This window comes from Ixodes scapularis, unplaced genomic scaffold, assembly GCF_016920785.2.
Source record: "Ixodes scapularis isolate PalLabHiFi unplaced genomic scaffold, ASM1692078v2 PGA_scaffold6__148_contigs__length_123643588, whole genome shotgun sequence".
NCBI classification, from domain to species: Eukaryota; Metazoa; Arthropoda; class Arachnida; order Ixodida; family Ixodidae; genus Ixodes; species Ixodes scapularis.
In genome coordinates this window covers 9,679,012-9,693,744 of record NW_024609881.1, presented here as the reverse complement: position 1 = coordinate 9,693,744, position 14,733 = coordinate 9,679,012, and the positions used below count along the sequence as shown (strand labels likewise).

The window sequence follows — 14,733 nt, the reverse complement described above, 5'->3', positions numbered from 1 at the left end:
TGTTGTATGCTGCAATTTCCTTTTAAGCGGCATATTTTTACGTTTAAAGAATAACCCACGTAATGAGAGCTTTTATTCTTTACAAAAGGTTTACAAGAAGGCCACTTCCGTTTGAATTCATACCATAACAAACAAAAGCTCCGCCATTCTTTTCGTGGCCGCCGAAGCAGCCGACGTCTGCTCCCGGCTGTCGCGCGTAGTTCGTTCGTTTCGTCTAAGTGAGTATTTCGTGTTGACCCAGGTGCTTGAGTAAGACATCCTGAAGTGAAGTGGTGTGTGTTTAGCAGCTGTCGCAAGTTTTAGTGATAGGAATCGACGCGGGTTTATTGTTATAGCGCAGTTTGTTACTTCCGTTTTCCTGGGTCAACTTAGCTTCCTTAGCGTGTTTTCTTCTTTTTTTTTTTTTTCTGTTGCTTGCGCGTGCAAATGCCGACTCTTTTGAGATGTCAGTTCCTGCAAACCGGCTCCGTTGCTCTGTGAAGTTTTGCCGGATTAGTGATCGCGACAAGGAGTCTTCCAGCAGCCATGTCGCCCCGAAAGATGACAAGCTGAATGCTATTTGGCTGGAGGCAATCGGACGCTCGCGCAGCGACAAACATGTCCAGGTATGTTCGCGTCACTTCGCTCCGGAGGCCTTCGAGATTCGCACCCCGCTCACCGAACGTCCACGACGGAGACGTGGGGCGGTCCCGACGCTATTCCTACCGAGTGCAACAGCAGCAAGTGCAGCATCATCGGTAAGTCAAACTTCTAGGGATAATTGCTTACTACCTACGCTAAGGTTTCTGGTGGCGCATTGTCTCGTTTTAGAACTGTTCTATTTTATCCGAAAATTGTTGTAACGCTGGTAAGCGAGTTTCAGCTCAGAAGTTAATATTTTGCATCCAGCAATTACAAACATCCTAAATCACTGTGGCCAGTGATTAGCACCTACGGGTACGGGCTACTTGCCTTCAGTGTTGTTTACCCACGCCACCAAGAATTGAATGAAGAAATATCAAAAATTTAGAACGCATTCTCTTCTGTGCAATCCAACCAGCTGATAACCGGACCAACAAGGCTGGGGCCAGCACCTGTGCCTAACCATGACAGCCAAGTTGGAAGCCCCTCTGCAGTGAGTTTTCTGCTGCCGCTATTTTGGTCCCCAAAAATTTAGAACGCATTCTCTTCTGTGCAATCCAACCAGCTGGTAACCGGACCAACAAGGCTGGGGTCAGCACCTGTGCCTAACCGTGACAGCCAAGTTGGGAGCTCCTCTGCAGTGAGTTTTCTGCTGCCGCTATTTTGGTCCCCAAAAATTTAGAACGCATTCTGTTCTGTGCAATCCAACCAGCTGATAACCGGACCAACAAGGCCAGCACCTGTGCCTAACCGTGACAGCCAAGTTGGAAGCCCCTCTGCAGTGAGTTTTCTGCTGCCTGCTATTTTGGTCCCCAAAAATTTAGAACGCATTCTGTTCTGTGCAATCCAACCAGCTGATAACCGGACCAACAAGGCCAGCACCTGTGCCTAACCGTGACAGCCAAGTTGGAAGCCCCTCTGTAGTGAGTTTTCTGCTGCCTGCTATTTTGGTCCCCAAAAATTTAGAACGCATTCTCTCCTGTACAATCTAACCAGCTGACAACCGGACCAACAAGGCAAGCACCTGTTCCTAACCATGACAGCCAAGTTGGAAGCCCCTCTGCAGTAAGTTTTCTGCTGCCGCTATTTTGGTCCCCAGTGTGCATGTACATTAGGTGTAAGCTGCACATTTCACTATAATTTCCTCTGCACTTAGCAACTGACAGAACCAAGCAAAGACCAAGTGGCTGCACCTGTGAATGACTGTCAGTCAAGAAGCACATTCAAGTGCTTGAAACCATGGCATTTATTTGTAGGCTGTCGGATGCTCTCCTGTTCAGCTGACTATGTGTACAGTTGCTACTGCATGCAAGAGATTTAGACCATACTTAGTACTTCTTGCAATCTGTGTTGTAGGCTCACTGCTGCAGGTGCTCTGCTCCTCGTGCAACTGTTGGCACACAAACAGAGGCCACAGATGCAGACACTGCAGATTCTGTCATACCCGTGTGTGAGTATAACTGAATGCTTAAAGTACGGTGTTTTAGGAATACATCGCAATCTCGGCAGCATTTCATGCCAACTTCTTACTGAGCTTAAGTTATGTGTTCTATCTCCAGCTGCACAGGTCAACCCTGGGTGCAATGCGGCTGCCCCCCCACCACAACCAGGCAGGAAGTCCTCAGGAGCACTTCCGAGTCCAGTGCAACCTGCCACAGCACTGCAAGCTCGGCTACCTTCGCCCATCCCCAGCACGACCTCCAGCCTGCGAGCCCCAGACCAGCTCAGCAGTGACGTTCAGGACAGCCATCGCAGGTCCACGCCTATACCACCTGACGACGACCACAGCGCGTGGCAGGTAAGTCCCAGTGAACAGCTGGATAGGCCTTGGATTGCAGGCAAAGATGGGGAGGTGGAGGATGCGTCAGATGACCCCTCAGACAGTGACATGGGCACCAACGGAAAGAGCGACATGAGCACCGACATGGAGGAGTCTGACATCCATTTCGAAGCACAGAGCGGCACTCAACCAGGTGAGGAGCTGCACATGCTTCAAAGACAATGAGATGGTTACACCAGAGGGGACCATCCCACCGGACATTTGTTTTTGGTGCCCCCACACCACAACCAGGCGGAAAGTCCCCAGGAGCGCTTCCCAGTCCAGTGCAACTTGCCACAACACTGCAAGCTCGGCCACCTTCGCCAATCCCCAGCATGACCTCCAGCCTGACCTCCAGCCTGCGAGCCCCGGACCAGCTCAGCAGTGATCTTCACGAAAGCCGTCGCAGGTGCACGCCCATACCACCTGAGGGTAACCACGGCGCAGGACAGGTAAGCCCCAGTGAACAGCTGGATAGGCCTTGGATTGCAGACGATGGTGAGCTGGAGGACACCACGGACGACTCCTCAGACAGTGACATGGGTTCCGACGGAGAGAGCGACACGAGCACCGACATGGAGGAGTCGGACATTCGTTTCGAAGCCGAGTGCGGCACTGACCCAGGTGAGGAGCTGCACATGCCTCAAAGAGAATGAGATGGTTCCACCAGAGCGAAACAGTCACACCGGACATTTCTTTTGGTGTGATGGTCTGAGACGAAAGCTTGGCCCTCACTTAACATTCAAAGATGTCTGTCAGAGGGATGCCAACTCGGAAGTGTGTCCATACTATGCTATGCAAACTCATGACCGTTTCAAACTTCCTTACATTGTAGACCAAGATATGGACGAGTCTGCTGGTCCTGGTGAACCCGACACCACCTACGTGCTTTCTGCAGACGAAAGCTTCATGAGGTAGCACTTTTAGGGAAGTTCAAGTGTGTGTTACAGTTGAATTTTTATTTTCAGTGACCGTGAACAGGTGCCACCCCAGAAGGAGCGCAAATTTATTGTATTTGAGGGTTGCCTCCTGGAGCTCTTCAAAGTGTGTCGCACCTGCCTTGCCACTTGCCGCAACAACATCGTAGTCCAGGGCACTCAAGTGAAGATAACAAGCACCTGTGCACAGAACCACGTGGAGCGGTGGTGGAGCCAACCTCAGGTAAGTGGCAAAGCAGCAGGCAATATCTTGATTTGTGCGGGAATTCTGTTTTCAGGAGCCCCTGTTGCGACTACCCTGCGGTTGCTCAAGTCCATCAACGTCGCAACAGTCTCGGAGCGCACCTTCCACTACTACCAGCAGGCTTACCTGCTGCCCGCTGTGAAGCAGGTTAGTTAGTATAGGAAGGGGTTTAAAAATAAAAAAATGGCATAGCATAACTAACTTATAAGACATAATTGCTTGCCAGGTGTACAAGCGGCACAACTCTGAGCTTCTAGAAGGACTCCAAGGAAAGACCATCGACCTAGCTGGAGATGGGCGCTGCGACTCGCCGGGGTTTAGTGCAAAATATTGCACTTACAGCTTCCACGAGGCGAGCACCAAAAAAGTCATTCACATCGAGCAGGTGCAAGTCGGTGAGGTAAGATTTACTAACCAAAACAAAAGGCCTACTCTGCATCACACACCCCTTTGTTTAGAATAATTAGAAATCATCCTTATTGTCTCTTTAAGTGTGATATTTCTAAGAACCTTACAATCAGACTGCAGTACGGTGACTGTTGTACTAATGAATGCATACACATTGTGATCAGTCAGATGAGGTGCCCTCCAGCAACGCCATGGAAAAGGTGGCCTTCGTCCGTGGCTTCACCAAGCTCAAGAAGGAAGACTTCACCATTGGCTCTTTCATCTCGGGTACGTGAAACTTTCAACATAAGCTACTCACCTAACTGTTTTTTTCTGGCTCTCTGTAAGGTTAACCAGCTATCTGTTATTTGGTGTTCATTACAATACAAGCCCTTATATGCAGACCGTCACCCAGGCGTTGAGCACCACATGAGGACCGAAGAAAGGGGCACAAAGCACTACTTCGACACATGGCACATTGACAAAGGTTGGTTTCCCAATATTTCATTTTATTTACTGATAGGCAGTGACTAATTCGACAGTCCGTGGTCAAAATAACATTATAAATTACTTTTATGTGTATGACGGTGATTCCAAAGGGCGTGCACCCGCCAAAATAGTTTCTTTATTATTGTGACCTCCTTCGTAGAAGTATTGTTGTTCTCACTGGATGTAATGGAATAAAAGGAGATAACCATTTCAAGGGCTTTGATGCAACAAAATTGATGCGTTTTCCAACACAAAAGGTCATTTGTACGACCTGTACGCCAACGGCATTGTCGAACACTTTGCTTACAGACAGCGAAACGGAACCTTTGAACTGTGGTTCGAATCAAGACTGGGCATTAGTATAGAGATAATCAAACGTTGCTTTTCATAGATTATTTCACAGCAATTGTGAGTCACTAGCGTGAATAGTTGCTCCTTGGTGCTGTTATCGCCGTGGGAATGAGGACGAGACCAAACATTGTACGCCTGAACCCATACCCAGTCTGTTGCACAGGACACCAGTCAAGAAACACCTTGCTTACATGCAGAATAAGACGATACTCAAATTAAACTTTGTTTCTTAAATTTACGAGAGAACAACAGTTCAAAATCCATGCACCACCCGTCACCCGTCGAACTCTGGAGCACAAACCATACACATTCGAATCTTGAGCACATACCACACACGTCGAACAGAGAATGATTTTTTTTCAGGTAGAACTTGCGAAGCACCGTGCCTTGCAAAGAGCGTAAAAGCTGACATGATACCTGAAGCTGTCAAAATATTAATTGAAAGCTATTTGCATGTCTTCGGGAAATAATATCGTAGACTTAGTTTGTTCACAGACATTGAAATAGTCACGGCCATACCTGACTACCCGGCAAATTTCTGTATGGCAGTGGACACTTCTGATGTATAGCTAACAATTGTACACTTTTCCAGGCTTGAAGAAGAAGCTCCAAGCAGCAAGCCGAAAGAGCGAGTCGAGGGAACTGCAGGTGTGGGTGCAGCCAATCACGAACCACCTGTACTACTGTGCAGCGCTGGGTGATGGCAACGGCCCACTCCTAGTAAGTATGTGGCTCAGCTTACTGAACCACGTGGTGGACAAGCACGATGGCCACGATGGACCGTTCAGCGAGTGCCTGCACCAGCCACTTTCTGACCGTGCATGGTTGACTGAGGGTAAGTTCATTTCTCGGTTCCTTGTCCAGGACACCCCTCCTGCGATTCTGATGTAGGAGAAATAAAAATACTTCTGAATGGCGTCCATCATAGCTGTGTGCTTATTCCAGGAACCCCAGCGTACAACAAGCTCCGGAGCATCGTTTCAAGCCCGCGGCTCCTCAAGGACATCAGGCATCTGTCCCCCGGGTCCCAGACATCCTCCGTGGAAGCGTTTAACAGCGTGCTGATTGGGTTCGCCTCCAAATCTCGGGCATTTACGCCAGAAGGAATGGAAGCGAGGTAAACAACTCTTCTAATTGAATGACCATTCCTGGCATGGTGGCCTGCAGCCAATTCTGAAAACAATATTTAATAAAAAAAAAAAATCCCTAATGTTCTTTTCGTGGAATTAGCATGATAGACATGTGCAGTACAAGGTCACTCAATGGCAGTTGAGAGCGCCCGTGAAACTAGGATAATACGGAGTCTATACTTTCTTCCTTCAAGTGTATGTATACATTTCGGTCTCCACATTGGAACCAAGTTCTTTTGTATAAGCACCAGCCCATATCTTGTCTGTTTTCACTGCAGAACCCTGGTTGCTGTACTGCACTACAACGAAAACGTTGGGCGGGAGCAGGCCACAACCCGGGAAGGAGTACGGCGCTTCATGGTCGTCACGTCCAGAGCACGGAAGGGCCATTCCACAGCACGGCCAATCCCAAGCGACGCAACGTTTGGTATGTTATTGCTCCTTCGTTTGGGGACAAAACAGTGACACAAGATTCTGTCTTTCAGAGTACCGTGATGAGCTCATGGATGAGGTCATGACCTGCCTGGAAAAGTGGCCGACCCTGAGGGAAGCCCTCGAGGCGAATGCGTCGCAGCATCTGCCACCGATGTGTTCCAGGTACCCGAGGCCCCCCAAGAGTGACCTGATTGCGGCCAGACGATCCCGCTTCAGCTTTCATGCCGGGTACGTTAACACAAGTACCGAATGTTTCTGATAACAAGACAGTCTCAACAGTAATAAATATGTCAATAGCCTAGCTACCTCTTGATCCAAGGGATGATAGATTTTACAATAGCCTTCAACTGCATTATTTTTATGTTTTTGTTGATAATTGGCAATACAAGCATTTTTAGCTGTTGCTAATATTTAAATTTTCTCTGTAGATCGTCTCAGGACCAGTCCTGAAGCACCTTTGGTTCCACGCAGCCAAGTCTGCGCCTCAGACGTGAGGTAGGTAACGGGTAATGCGTAGTGAAGCGATCATTTTCCTCCTGCGAGTTTCAGGTGTGCCCTCCGTGCTGCAACATTACCCCGAGGCATAGAGAAATGTGTCCTCTGCGGGTACATTTTTTTGCTGCGATTTATTTAACTGAACTGCATTGCTGTTTCATTGTTCCTTTCTTTGCAGTGCAGGTAAGTGCCTTTGTGCTGCTTGTCTGTGTGGTGTTTTTGTATTTCAGAAGCACACGTAGGTGCTCTAGTCAGTCTTCTCCAAGTGACCGAGCCTCTGCCCGGGCATGAGGTAGGCAACGTGTAGGGAAATCATTTTTTCTTTCCTGAAAGTTCCAGGTGTACCCTCCGTGCCTAAACATTACCCCGAGGCATAAAGGAAATGTGCCTTGTGCGTCCCTCAATTTTTTGCTGGTTTGTCTAACTATACTGTGTTGCTTTCTTAGCAGTGTAGGTAAGTGCTTGTCTGCTGCTTTTGTGCGTGGCGTTTTTATATTTCAGAAGCAGCGGTGGGTGCTCACGTCGCTCTTTTCTGCACGGCCATGTCTGCACCTCGGGCATGAGGTAGGTAATGCGTAGTGAAGCGATCATTTTCCTCCTGCGAGTTTCAGGTGTGCCCTCCGTGCTGCAACATTACCCCGAGGCATAGAGAAATGTGTTCTCTGCGGGTACATTTTTTTGCTGCGATTTATTTAACTGAACTGCATTGCTGTTTCATTGTTCCTTTCTTTGCAGTGCTGTTTCATTGTTCCTTTCTTTGCAGTGCAGGTAAGTGCCTTTGTGCTGCTTGTCTGTGTGGTGTTTTTGTATTTCAGAAGCACACGTAGGTGGTCTAGTCACTCTTCTCCACGTGACCGAGTCTCTGCTCGGGCATGAGGTAGGCAACGTGTAGGGAAATGATTTTTTCTTTCGTGAAAGTTCCAGGTGTGCCCTCCGTGCCGAAACATTACCCCGAGGCATAAAGGAAATGTGTCCTGTGCGGGCTCAATTTTAATTTTTTTTCTTGCGATTTGTCGAAATATATTGCATTTAACAGTTCTATCTTATTGTTACTTTTGCAGTGTGGGTAACTTCCCGTCTGGTTTGTTCTTTTTTCAGAATGCTTCAAGTGCCAATTTCCCTCATTGCTTCCCTTCCCTCCCCCCCTCCCCCCCCCCCCCCCCCATAAACTGGTGTGCCGTTGATGAATGGCAAGTGTAATACAAACCACATGCCACCATATTCTGAGGCTTTCTATAACGTACATCCCTCCTCCCTCACTGCATGTGTAAATATCAATAAAAGTTTACTCCACTGACTTTTTTTTCCCAGAACTTCTTTATTTGCATACAACATTGCACACCAAGTCAAAAGGAAAAAACCGAATACCACAATTCGCAAACACAACATGCAGTGCAATGCAAGACGTTTCATGTTACTGGGAAACACAGAAAAAAACCTACAACATAACATAAATGAGTATGAAACTAAGTTAACAAATAGCATCAAGACACTAGCTGTGTAGTAATCACCCTTAAAATCTAAAGCTTGGGAACTACTTTTTTAACAAAAATAATTTCAGGACCAGAACTGTCGTTCGTACACTTCTTACACCTCACCGTTCTAACGTGACCCTTCACATATTCTGAGCGCCTCTTCGGTCACTTACAATTATGTGCGATCCTTTCTACTGTCGAGCAGCAGCCGTTGGAATTGGGTGAAAAAAATGTAAAGAGATATTTCGAAAGAAAAAAGAGGTGAAGTTCGTTTGACCGCTCAGGAGGTCGCCTCGAATGCTGGTAGCCGCTGTATCACGGATCACGCCGACTGTTTTGGTGGCATCCTAAAACCAGTCGTGCTCCTGATTGCCTACCGAATAAGGGCAATGGAGCTGAACGACATGGGGCTCATGGGACAGAGGAGCACCCATTAACTGTTCTCGTAACTTTAGGGATGAAGTTGTGTGCTCATAAATCCCACGGCTCACAGAGCTTCAAAGCCCCGGTATTCATCAGATGGATACATGTTTCGAATAGCCTGTACAACACAAGCTGGCAAGACCATCCGGTTCCCTCTGCCAAGGCGGCGCCAGATCCACCAGACAAACTGCCGGTACGCCACATACCGGTACTTCCTGTTGAAAGACCAGAATGATGACTTAGGTGACACATGAGAATACAAGAAAAACTCGGGGAAGAGACTGCTCTGAAGAGCAGAAATGTTGTGAATCTAGAAAAAAAAAAAAAAGAAACAATGGACTATATGCAATCAAATCAGCCCACAGTAAAATTAACTTATCACCTCAGATAGTAACAAGATGCACATAATGTGAACAAGTATCGCTCCTCTTGCCGATTGTCTATGCACCAAACAAATAGGCCCCCATCGACAGCAAGGTCAATTACAATCACAGCAAAAGTCAGTCATGCCCCAGCATCTGCTTACTAAGTCAGGCCAAATAATGTAGTAAAAATACATCAACTTTTCTGGTCTACAGCATGCAACACGACGTGGTGTTAGCCTTACTTATGGGTGCTCCTCTGTCCGATGAGCTCCATGTCATTTAGCTCCATCGCCCTCATCCGGTAGGCGATCTGGAGCACGACTGGATTCAGGATGCCACCGAAAAAGTCGGAGTGATCGGTGATGCAGCGGTTACCAGCCTTGGAGGCGACCTTCGGAACCTCCAGGCAGCAGACGCACTCGCGGGCTGTCGGCATTAGCTGGCAGCGGCCGCAGAGGCACCTGGTTGCACGTAATATCGCAAGAGTCAATAGCAGCAGTAGACTAACTTTTTTTCTTTCAGTCTTGACAAATCGAGGAAGTTGGGTACCACCCGAGCCATTCAGTGGCCAATTCGTCGAAGCATGCGACGTCTCGCGCGAGAAGGTAGCAGCGACGCAGTCCTTTTCATTTCATTTATTTATTTATTCACTTTCCCACAGCACCAGGGTGGCATTACAGTGGGGGGAAATTGTACATTAATGTGATACATTTAAGCAATACAAAGGAGCATAACAGAACGCGGACATGCATAACGCCTAACGAAGAACAGCTGGAGTTCAATTACCAGCGGGTGTCGTCCAAGCGCGCCGAAGGCTCGGGAGGTTCGGGCGGTGCGCCGTCGTCGTTGTCGGCAGCCGTCCTCCGCGGCGTGTCTTCGAATGACCGAAGACCCAGCTGCTCGCTGCGGTCAAGAAGCTGACGCTTCAACTCGGGGTCCATTTTGCGCGAGGACACAGAAGTAAAGTGCAGAAGCTACACAAGGCTGTGGACAGTAGTACGCACACAAGACGCACCGGAAATCGGGACGCTGCGTACGTTCAACTCCGCAGCCAAGACAATCCAACAGCAAATCCAAGAGCGAGGGGCGGGGCGATCTTCTTCTCCGGGGGCGGCGAAAGCGCGGGAGTTTCAAATGTGGAGAGTTGTGACTCTGACTAAATTACGTCCTGTGACGCAAATATTGTAAAAAAAATTTTTTTCTTTCGCGGGATATTTGTTTTGTGACGTACTTGTCCCAACTAGGCTGTTTAAAAAAAAACTTTTTTTTCTTTGCAGTTACCCTTTAAGGAGGTTGCTCGAAGAAACGGGGAGAAGCGAAGAGAGGGGCTTCATTTGCCATAGCGACGGAGGGACGCACACACCTGTCGTTCACGTGCGTGCTTCCCTCCGCTGCGTTGGAAACAACCGCAACGACAGACCAATCGCAGGTCGTGGAGAAGTGTTCGCACGCGTTGCATGCCGGTCGCGGGCCGGCTGGGCCGGCTGCTTCTATCCGCGAGCGATTTTCTTTCGGACGATCGAAAAGATTGTCCGAAAGCCAGCCGGACCAGTGGCACAGACCATGTCTTCGATCGACATGGTGCTCAGGCTGCTCAGTTACAAGCTGGACCGCAAGCTGAAAGACTCCAAGGCCCGCTTTCGTAAAGACCGCCGCTCGGCCAACAATGGCGCCAACCCCTGGAGCCCGCCCGGAGGGTGATGAATTCCCTGCGTTGCCGGTAATTCGGCCGGCTACTATGCAAGTCGGAGACGCGAAGAGCCCACTCCAGGTGCTCGAGACCGGCCTGCTAGAAGTAAGCAGCCAATGGCAGCACCGCAAAGACCACAACCGCGAAGACCATAACCGTGAAGAATGCTGTTAGGCCTAACACACATATTCTAGTCATCAGCACTTTCATCTTGTATATTACATCATCACATAATCCCCTTCACTAGACGCGGCACCGCGAGCCTCCTTGGTACGGGGTGTTTCCTTTCTGCGATGCCGCGGCTCTCCTGAGCAAATAAAGATTATTATTATTATTATTATTATTATTAACATGGCGTCGGTTGTGATCGTCGACGTAGATGCCGTTAAAGTGAACTGCGGCGTGGTGGAAGCTCATCGGTCCGCGTAAAAGCGCTATCCTTGACTGGGAATTTTCCTTGTGTGTCGCTATGATAACCCAGCACGTACTAGAAGGGAAGATCCACCTACTCGTGCGGCGATGTTGTGGCAACACTCTCAAGACGGCAGAAACGCCTGTGTCGTCGTGTTTGTTTACTTCGACTACAGTGGTTCTTTCTATGCGTTTGTGTTTTCGAACATCGCCCGGATTTCTTATTCGGAGCATTTCATGCCTGTGCTCAAGTTGAAGGTATTACTGGCGCGTACCGTATAAAGGATGCGAATTTTCACGCGTTTTCATCACCGGAGAAAAGTGATTAGGGTTAGCAATCCTGAACGCTCACAAAGTCCCTCCGCAACCCGCGACGCCGTGCCAGGCAAAAGTCACTCGTTTCTTTCAAAATGTGTGACACGCTTGAGAGAGAAGTGTACTAGTCTGATGAAATAAAGACGACTTTCCTCAAACTAAGCTTCATTTTTCATCTAACATAAAATAAATTGTTTTACAAATGTAAGTTGTCTGATGGCATGTATTTTGGCTTGAAAAATTGATGTTTTGGTTATAACGCAGTACCGCTTATAGTGCAGATTTTCGCGACTCCCGCGACATACGTTATATGCGGCCTACACTGTATAGCCCAGGCCACGTCGGCACCATGCCTTCCCGCTACAAGTGGATTAGCTGAGCGGTTTCTACAGACCATAAAAAACTACCTCTGGAAAACAACTTTGGGCAAAACGCTCAGTACAAGGTTGTCACGTTTCCTTCTGTAGTAGAACACCCTGCACCCGACAACAAGGGAGTCCCCGGCCCAGTTGATGCTAAAGCGGAGTGTCCACACCAGGCTGGACCTCCTGAAACAATCAGTTGCTGACTGTGTGGCTGATGCACACTACAGCAAACAGCGGCAACACCCACGTGAAGAGCGGAATTTCACCGCAGGAGACCATGTCTATGCCAGAGACTATCAAAGTGGTTGCAAGTGGCAGCCAGGAGAAGTCACTGCCCAGACTGGTCCAGTGTCTTTCCAGGTGCAAGTCTCCCCGAGTCAGGTGTGGCAAAGACATCAGGACCAGTTGCTTCGAGCCCGTTCACAAGACTTCGGACTTTCCGAGCTGCGTTCAGACGAAGCATCAGAGGTGTCTGCCAAGGCTTCGACAGACAGTGCACTTGAAGACAATGCAGGCGGCAGCTACCCTCCTCAAGCGTCCTTGCCTGCACCATCCAGTCTCAAGCCTAAAAAGTAGCCGTACAACCCAAGATGCTGAAACGCTGATGGATGCAGATGAGAGTGACAGAGAGCGACAGTATCCTGTGTGAGATCGGCGCAAGCCTCGAAGACTGATAGAACAGTAAAAAAAAAAAAATTACAGCCTCTTCTAAACGAACAGTTACTTGCTGTTAATGGCTCAAAGTCACTTGCTGAGTATGTTCCAGTTTAAAAAGGGAGGAAAGATGTAGAGTCCCAGGGGCGCTGCGCAATACCACCTAGAACACAAGGCCTGCGCGTTTCCTCCTCTAAACGTCATCACTAGTAGATCCCCTCAGCGCCCCCTAGCTAGCCCGGATGAGCAACATCGTCTGCTACATCGTCTGCTCCATCGCCTGCTTCAGTGGTTTGTGTAACAGATAATGAAACAGATGCTCACGCCGAATGTCTCTTACAAATAGCATACGATGAAGTTAGACGTTCACGTGGAGTGTCAAATGCATGAGCGAAATTGCCTTACTGCTGCGCGAAGGGCTGAAGAGCCCTTCGTTGGACGCTGGACGCTGACACTGGACGCCATTTTCGAGGGCGCTGTTTATACTCGGGTAGCTGCTTCGAAGCGTTCTACCGCAGAACGAGCGCGCGCGCTAGAAATGCGCGTCTCAAAGCCAGGAGCGCGTGCTAGCTCGCGCTCCTGGCCGAGGGAGCGTTCGCGTGTACGTCGCAAATGCACTGGAAGCTCGCTATCAGCTCGCGCTCAGCAGTCACCCAACCAGCTGCGGCCGCAAGTGAATGCGACGTAGTTGCGACGCGGCCCCTACTCTCGTCAAGCTTCGGGCTGTTTGCCGCTTGGGGCGGGTCGGGGATCTACTAACGAAACGTCATGCGCAGGCCTTGTCTTCTAGGTGGTATTGCGCTGCGAGCACGGGGGCGGTGGCCATGCAAAACCTTGTGCGCACGGCACTTTGAGTTGACTCGACACGAGTGGGGCCAGAGTGCGGGCAGCTGAATAAAGGTCTTCGAAAACACAATGGTACCAATAGTTTTATGCTATTTCTCATTTCTTGCTTCGTGTAGACACTTTATTGCAAGGCATAAAAGAAAAAGCTTTTGTGGCTCTCAGGTTATCTCAGGCAAAGTGCCGCCTTGCGGATTCCCAGGTTCAGTGTTACGCCGAAAGATCCCAATCCTCAGTTCTGTCCTGGTACAATCCCAAAGTTTACTCTTTTTTGTTCTGTAAGTGAGTGGGTTTCTCAACTGGTGTTTGTTCAAGACCGTCAAATAAACTGTCCGGTCACAAACGTGCAAGTGCCCGAAATTTCATGTAAACAAAAGCATTTTGCTTTAAGAAAACAAATTATTATTACTGTATTATTAAATGTCTAAAAATAGAGTCAGCAACTCTTCATGCATGACACCTATGGCAGCATATGCGTTAATCTAAAATGTAAATTTAGTTATACTTTTCGTTGTCTGAACGTTTGAAAGCGGCAGACAAATTACTCTTTCAATCAATCTTTATATGCCAGCCTCTCTACTCACTGGAAGAGTCAGGTGCGTGCAACCTACATATAAAAATAAAGCGAGGATTCCTTGTGTTTGTGTGAAATCGACGCATATTCGAAGTGACTGGCCACAATTGAGCCCAGTGCTACGCTCGACGGCCACGGCCTGCGGAGTCTTTTATTTCATGGAGATCCTTCGAATCAAAACCATGCAGTCAACCCCAAAGCACTATGGCATCTTCGTAACCACCATCACGCAGAACACCACAAAACACCGATTGAATTACAAAACACAAAACTTTACTAAGATGTTGCCTCTTAAAAGCATCAGACGAATACCCGAAATGGAAAGGATTTTCGAACCCTGTCAAGGGGCCAGAAGTGCCCCGAATACAACATGCAGGAACTTAACACTTAACTTGCCCAACATTCACTCACCACTGCCATGAACGTCCTGTAAAATTTGTAGTTCGTTGCTTTCGTCTTCTCCAAGCCCAACACTTTTCACCATGCACATCTTTTTCTGGGATTTGAACTTTCTGTACAGGCCGGGAGCCAGAGTTGCACGTTAAGCTACCTTGAAATCCTAAGTGGTGCGGCAAAGCCGCTTCCCGCACGTCTAGGAGCCGTGCTCCGTCGATTGCGGCCGGTCACGTGACTGAATACAGCGAATAGCGGCACTGCACTTGGAAAACAGGGAAGGAGGAGGAGGAGGCAAAAGCAGAGTAAGAAACGC

General features: G+C 48.6%; 2 protein-coding genes and 1 long non-coding RNA gene across 3 annotated transcripts; 2 read left to right on the top strand and 1 right to left on the bottom strand.

Moving 5' to 3' along the window:
• Positions 1–698: 698 nt before the first annotated feature.
• LOC121838430 lies at positions 699–2,019 on the top strand. Its single transcript, XR_006078505.1, has 4 exons — positions 699–1,114; positions 1,334–1,402; positions 1,618–1,686; positions 1,978–2,019. It is a non-coding gene; the product is annotated as an uncharacterized LOC121838430 (long non-coding RNA).
• Positions 2,020–2,798: 779 nt separating this feature from the next.
• LOC8035449 lies at positions 2,799–7,133 on the top strand. The gene is made up of 11 exons (XM_042294699.1): positions 2,799–3,064; positions 3,276–3,354; positions 3,409–3,769; positions 3,849–4,022; positions 4,195–4,297; positions 4,413–4,496; positions 5,442–5,684; positions 5,795–5,966; positions 6,258–6,406; positions 6,465–6,642; positions 6,843–7,133. The coding sequence occupies exons 1-11, from the start codon at positions 2,980–2,982 to the stop codon at positions 6,862–6,864; spliced, it is 1,650 nt and encodes a 549-aa protein (XP_042150633.1). The 5' UTR covers positions 2,799–2,979; the 3' UTR covers positions 6,865–7,133.
• Positions 7,134–8,274: 1,141 nt separating this feature from the next.
• Positions 8,275–10,140, bottom strand: LOC121838428 (P2X purinoceptor 7-like). Its single transcript, XM_042294700.1, has 3 exons — positions 9,959–10,140; positions 9,415–9,633; positions 8,275–9,022 (listed from the first exon to the last, which is right to left on the bottom strand). The coding sequence occupies exons 1-3, from the start codon at positions 10,111–10,113 to the stop codon at positions 8,872–8,874; spliced, it is 525 nt and encodes a 174-aa protein (XP_042150634.1). The 5' UTR covers positions 10,114–10,140; the 3' UTR covers positions 8,275–8,871.
• Positions 10,141–14,733: the final 4,593 nt, after the last annotated feature.

Bases quoted from the DNA above. Each gene is read 5' to 3' on its own strand.
- LOC8035449 (XM_042294699.1), top strand. From the start codon at position 2,980: ATGGGTTCCGACGGAGAGAGCGACACGAGCACCGACATGGAGGAGTCG. The intron at 3,770-3,848 runs GTTAGTTAGTAT...ATTGCTTGCCAG, and splicing joins TGCTGCCCGCTGTGAAGCAG to GTGTACAAGCGGCACAACTC. The intron at 6,407-6,464 runs GTATGTTATTGC...TCTGTCTTTCAG, and splicing joins CCCAAGCGACGCAACGTTTG to AGTACCGTGATGAGCTCATG.
- LOC121838428 (XM_042294700.1), bottom strand. From the start codon at position 10,113: ATGGACCCCGAGTTGAAGCGTCAGCTTCTTGACCGCAGCGAGCAGCTG. The intron at 9,634-9,958 runs GTAATTGAACTC...ACGTGCAACCAG, and splicing joins CGCTTGGACGACACCCGCTG to GTGCCTCTGCGGCCGCTGCC. The intron at 9,023-9,414 runs GTAAGGCTAACA...GTCTTTCAACAG, and splicing joins GGACAGAGGAGCACCCATAA to GAAGTACCGGTATGTGGCGT.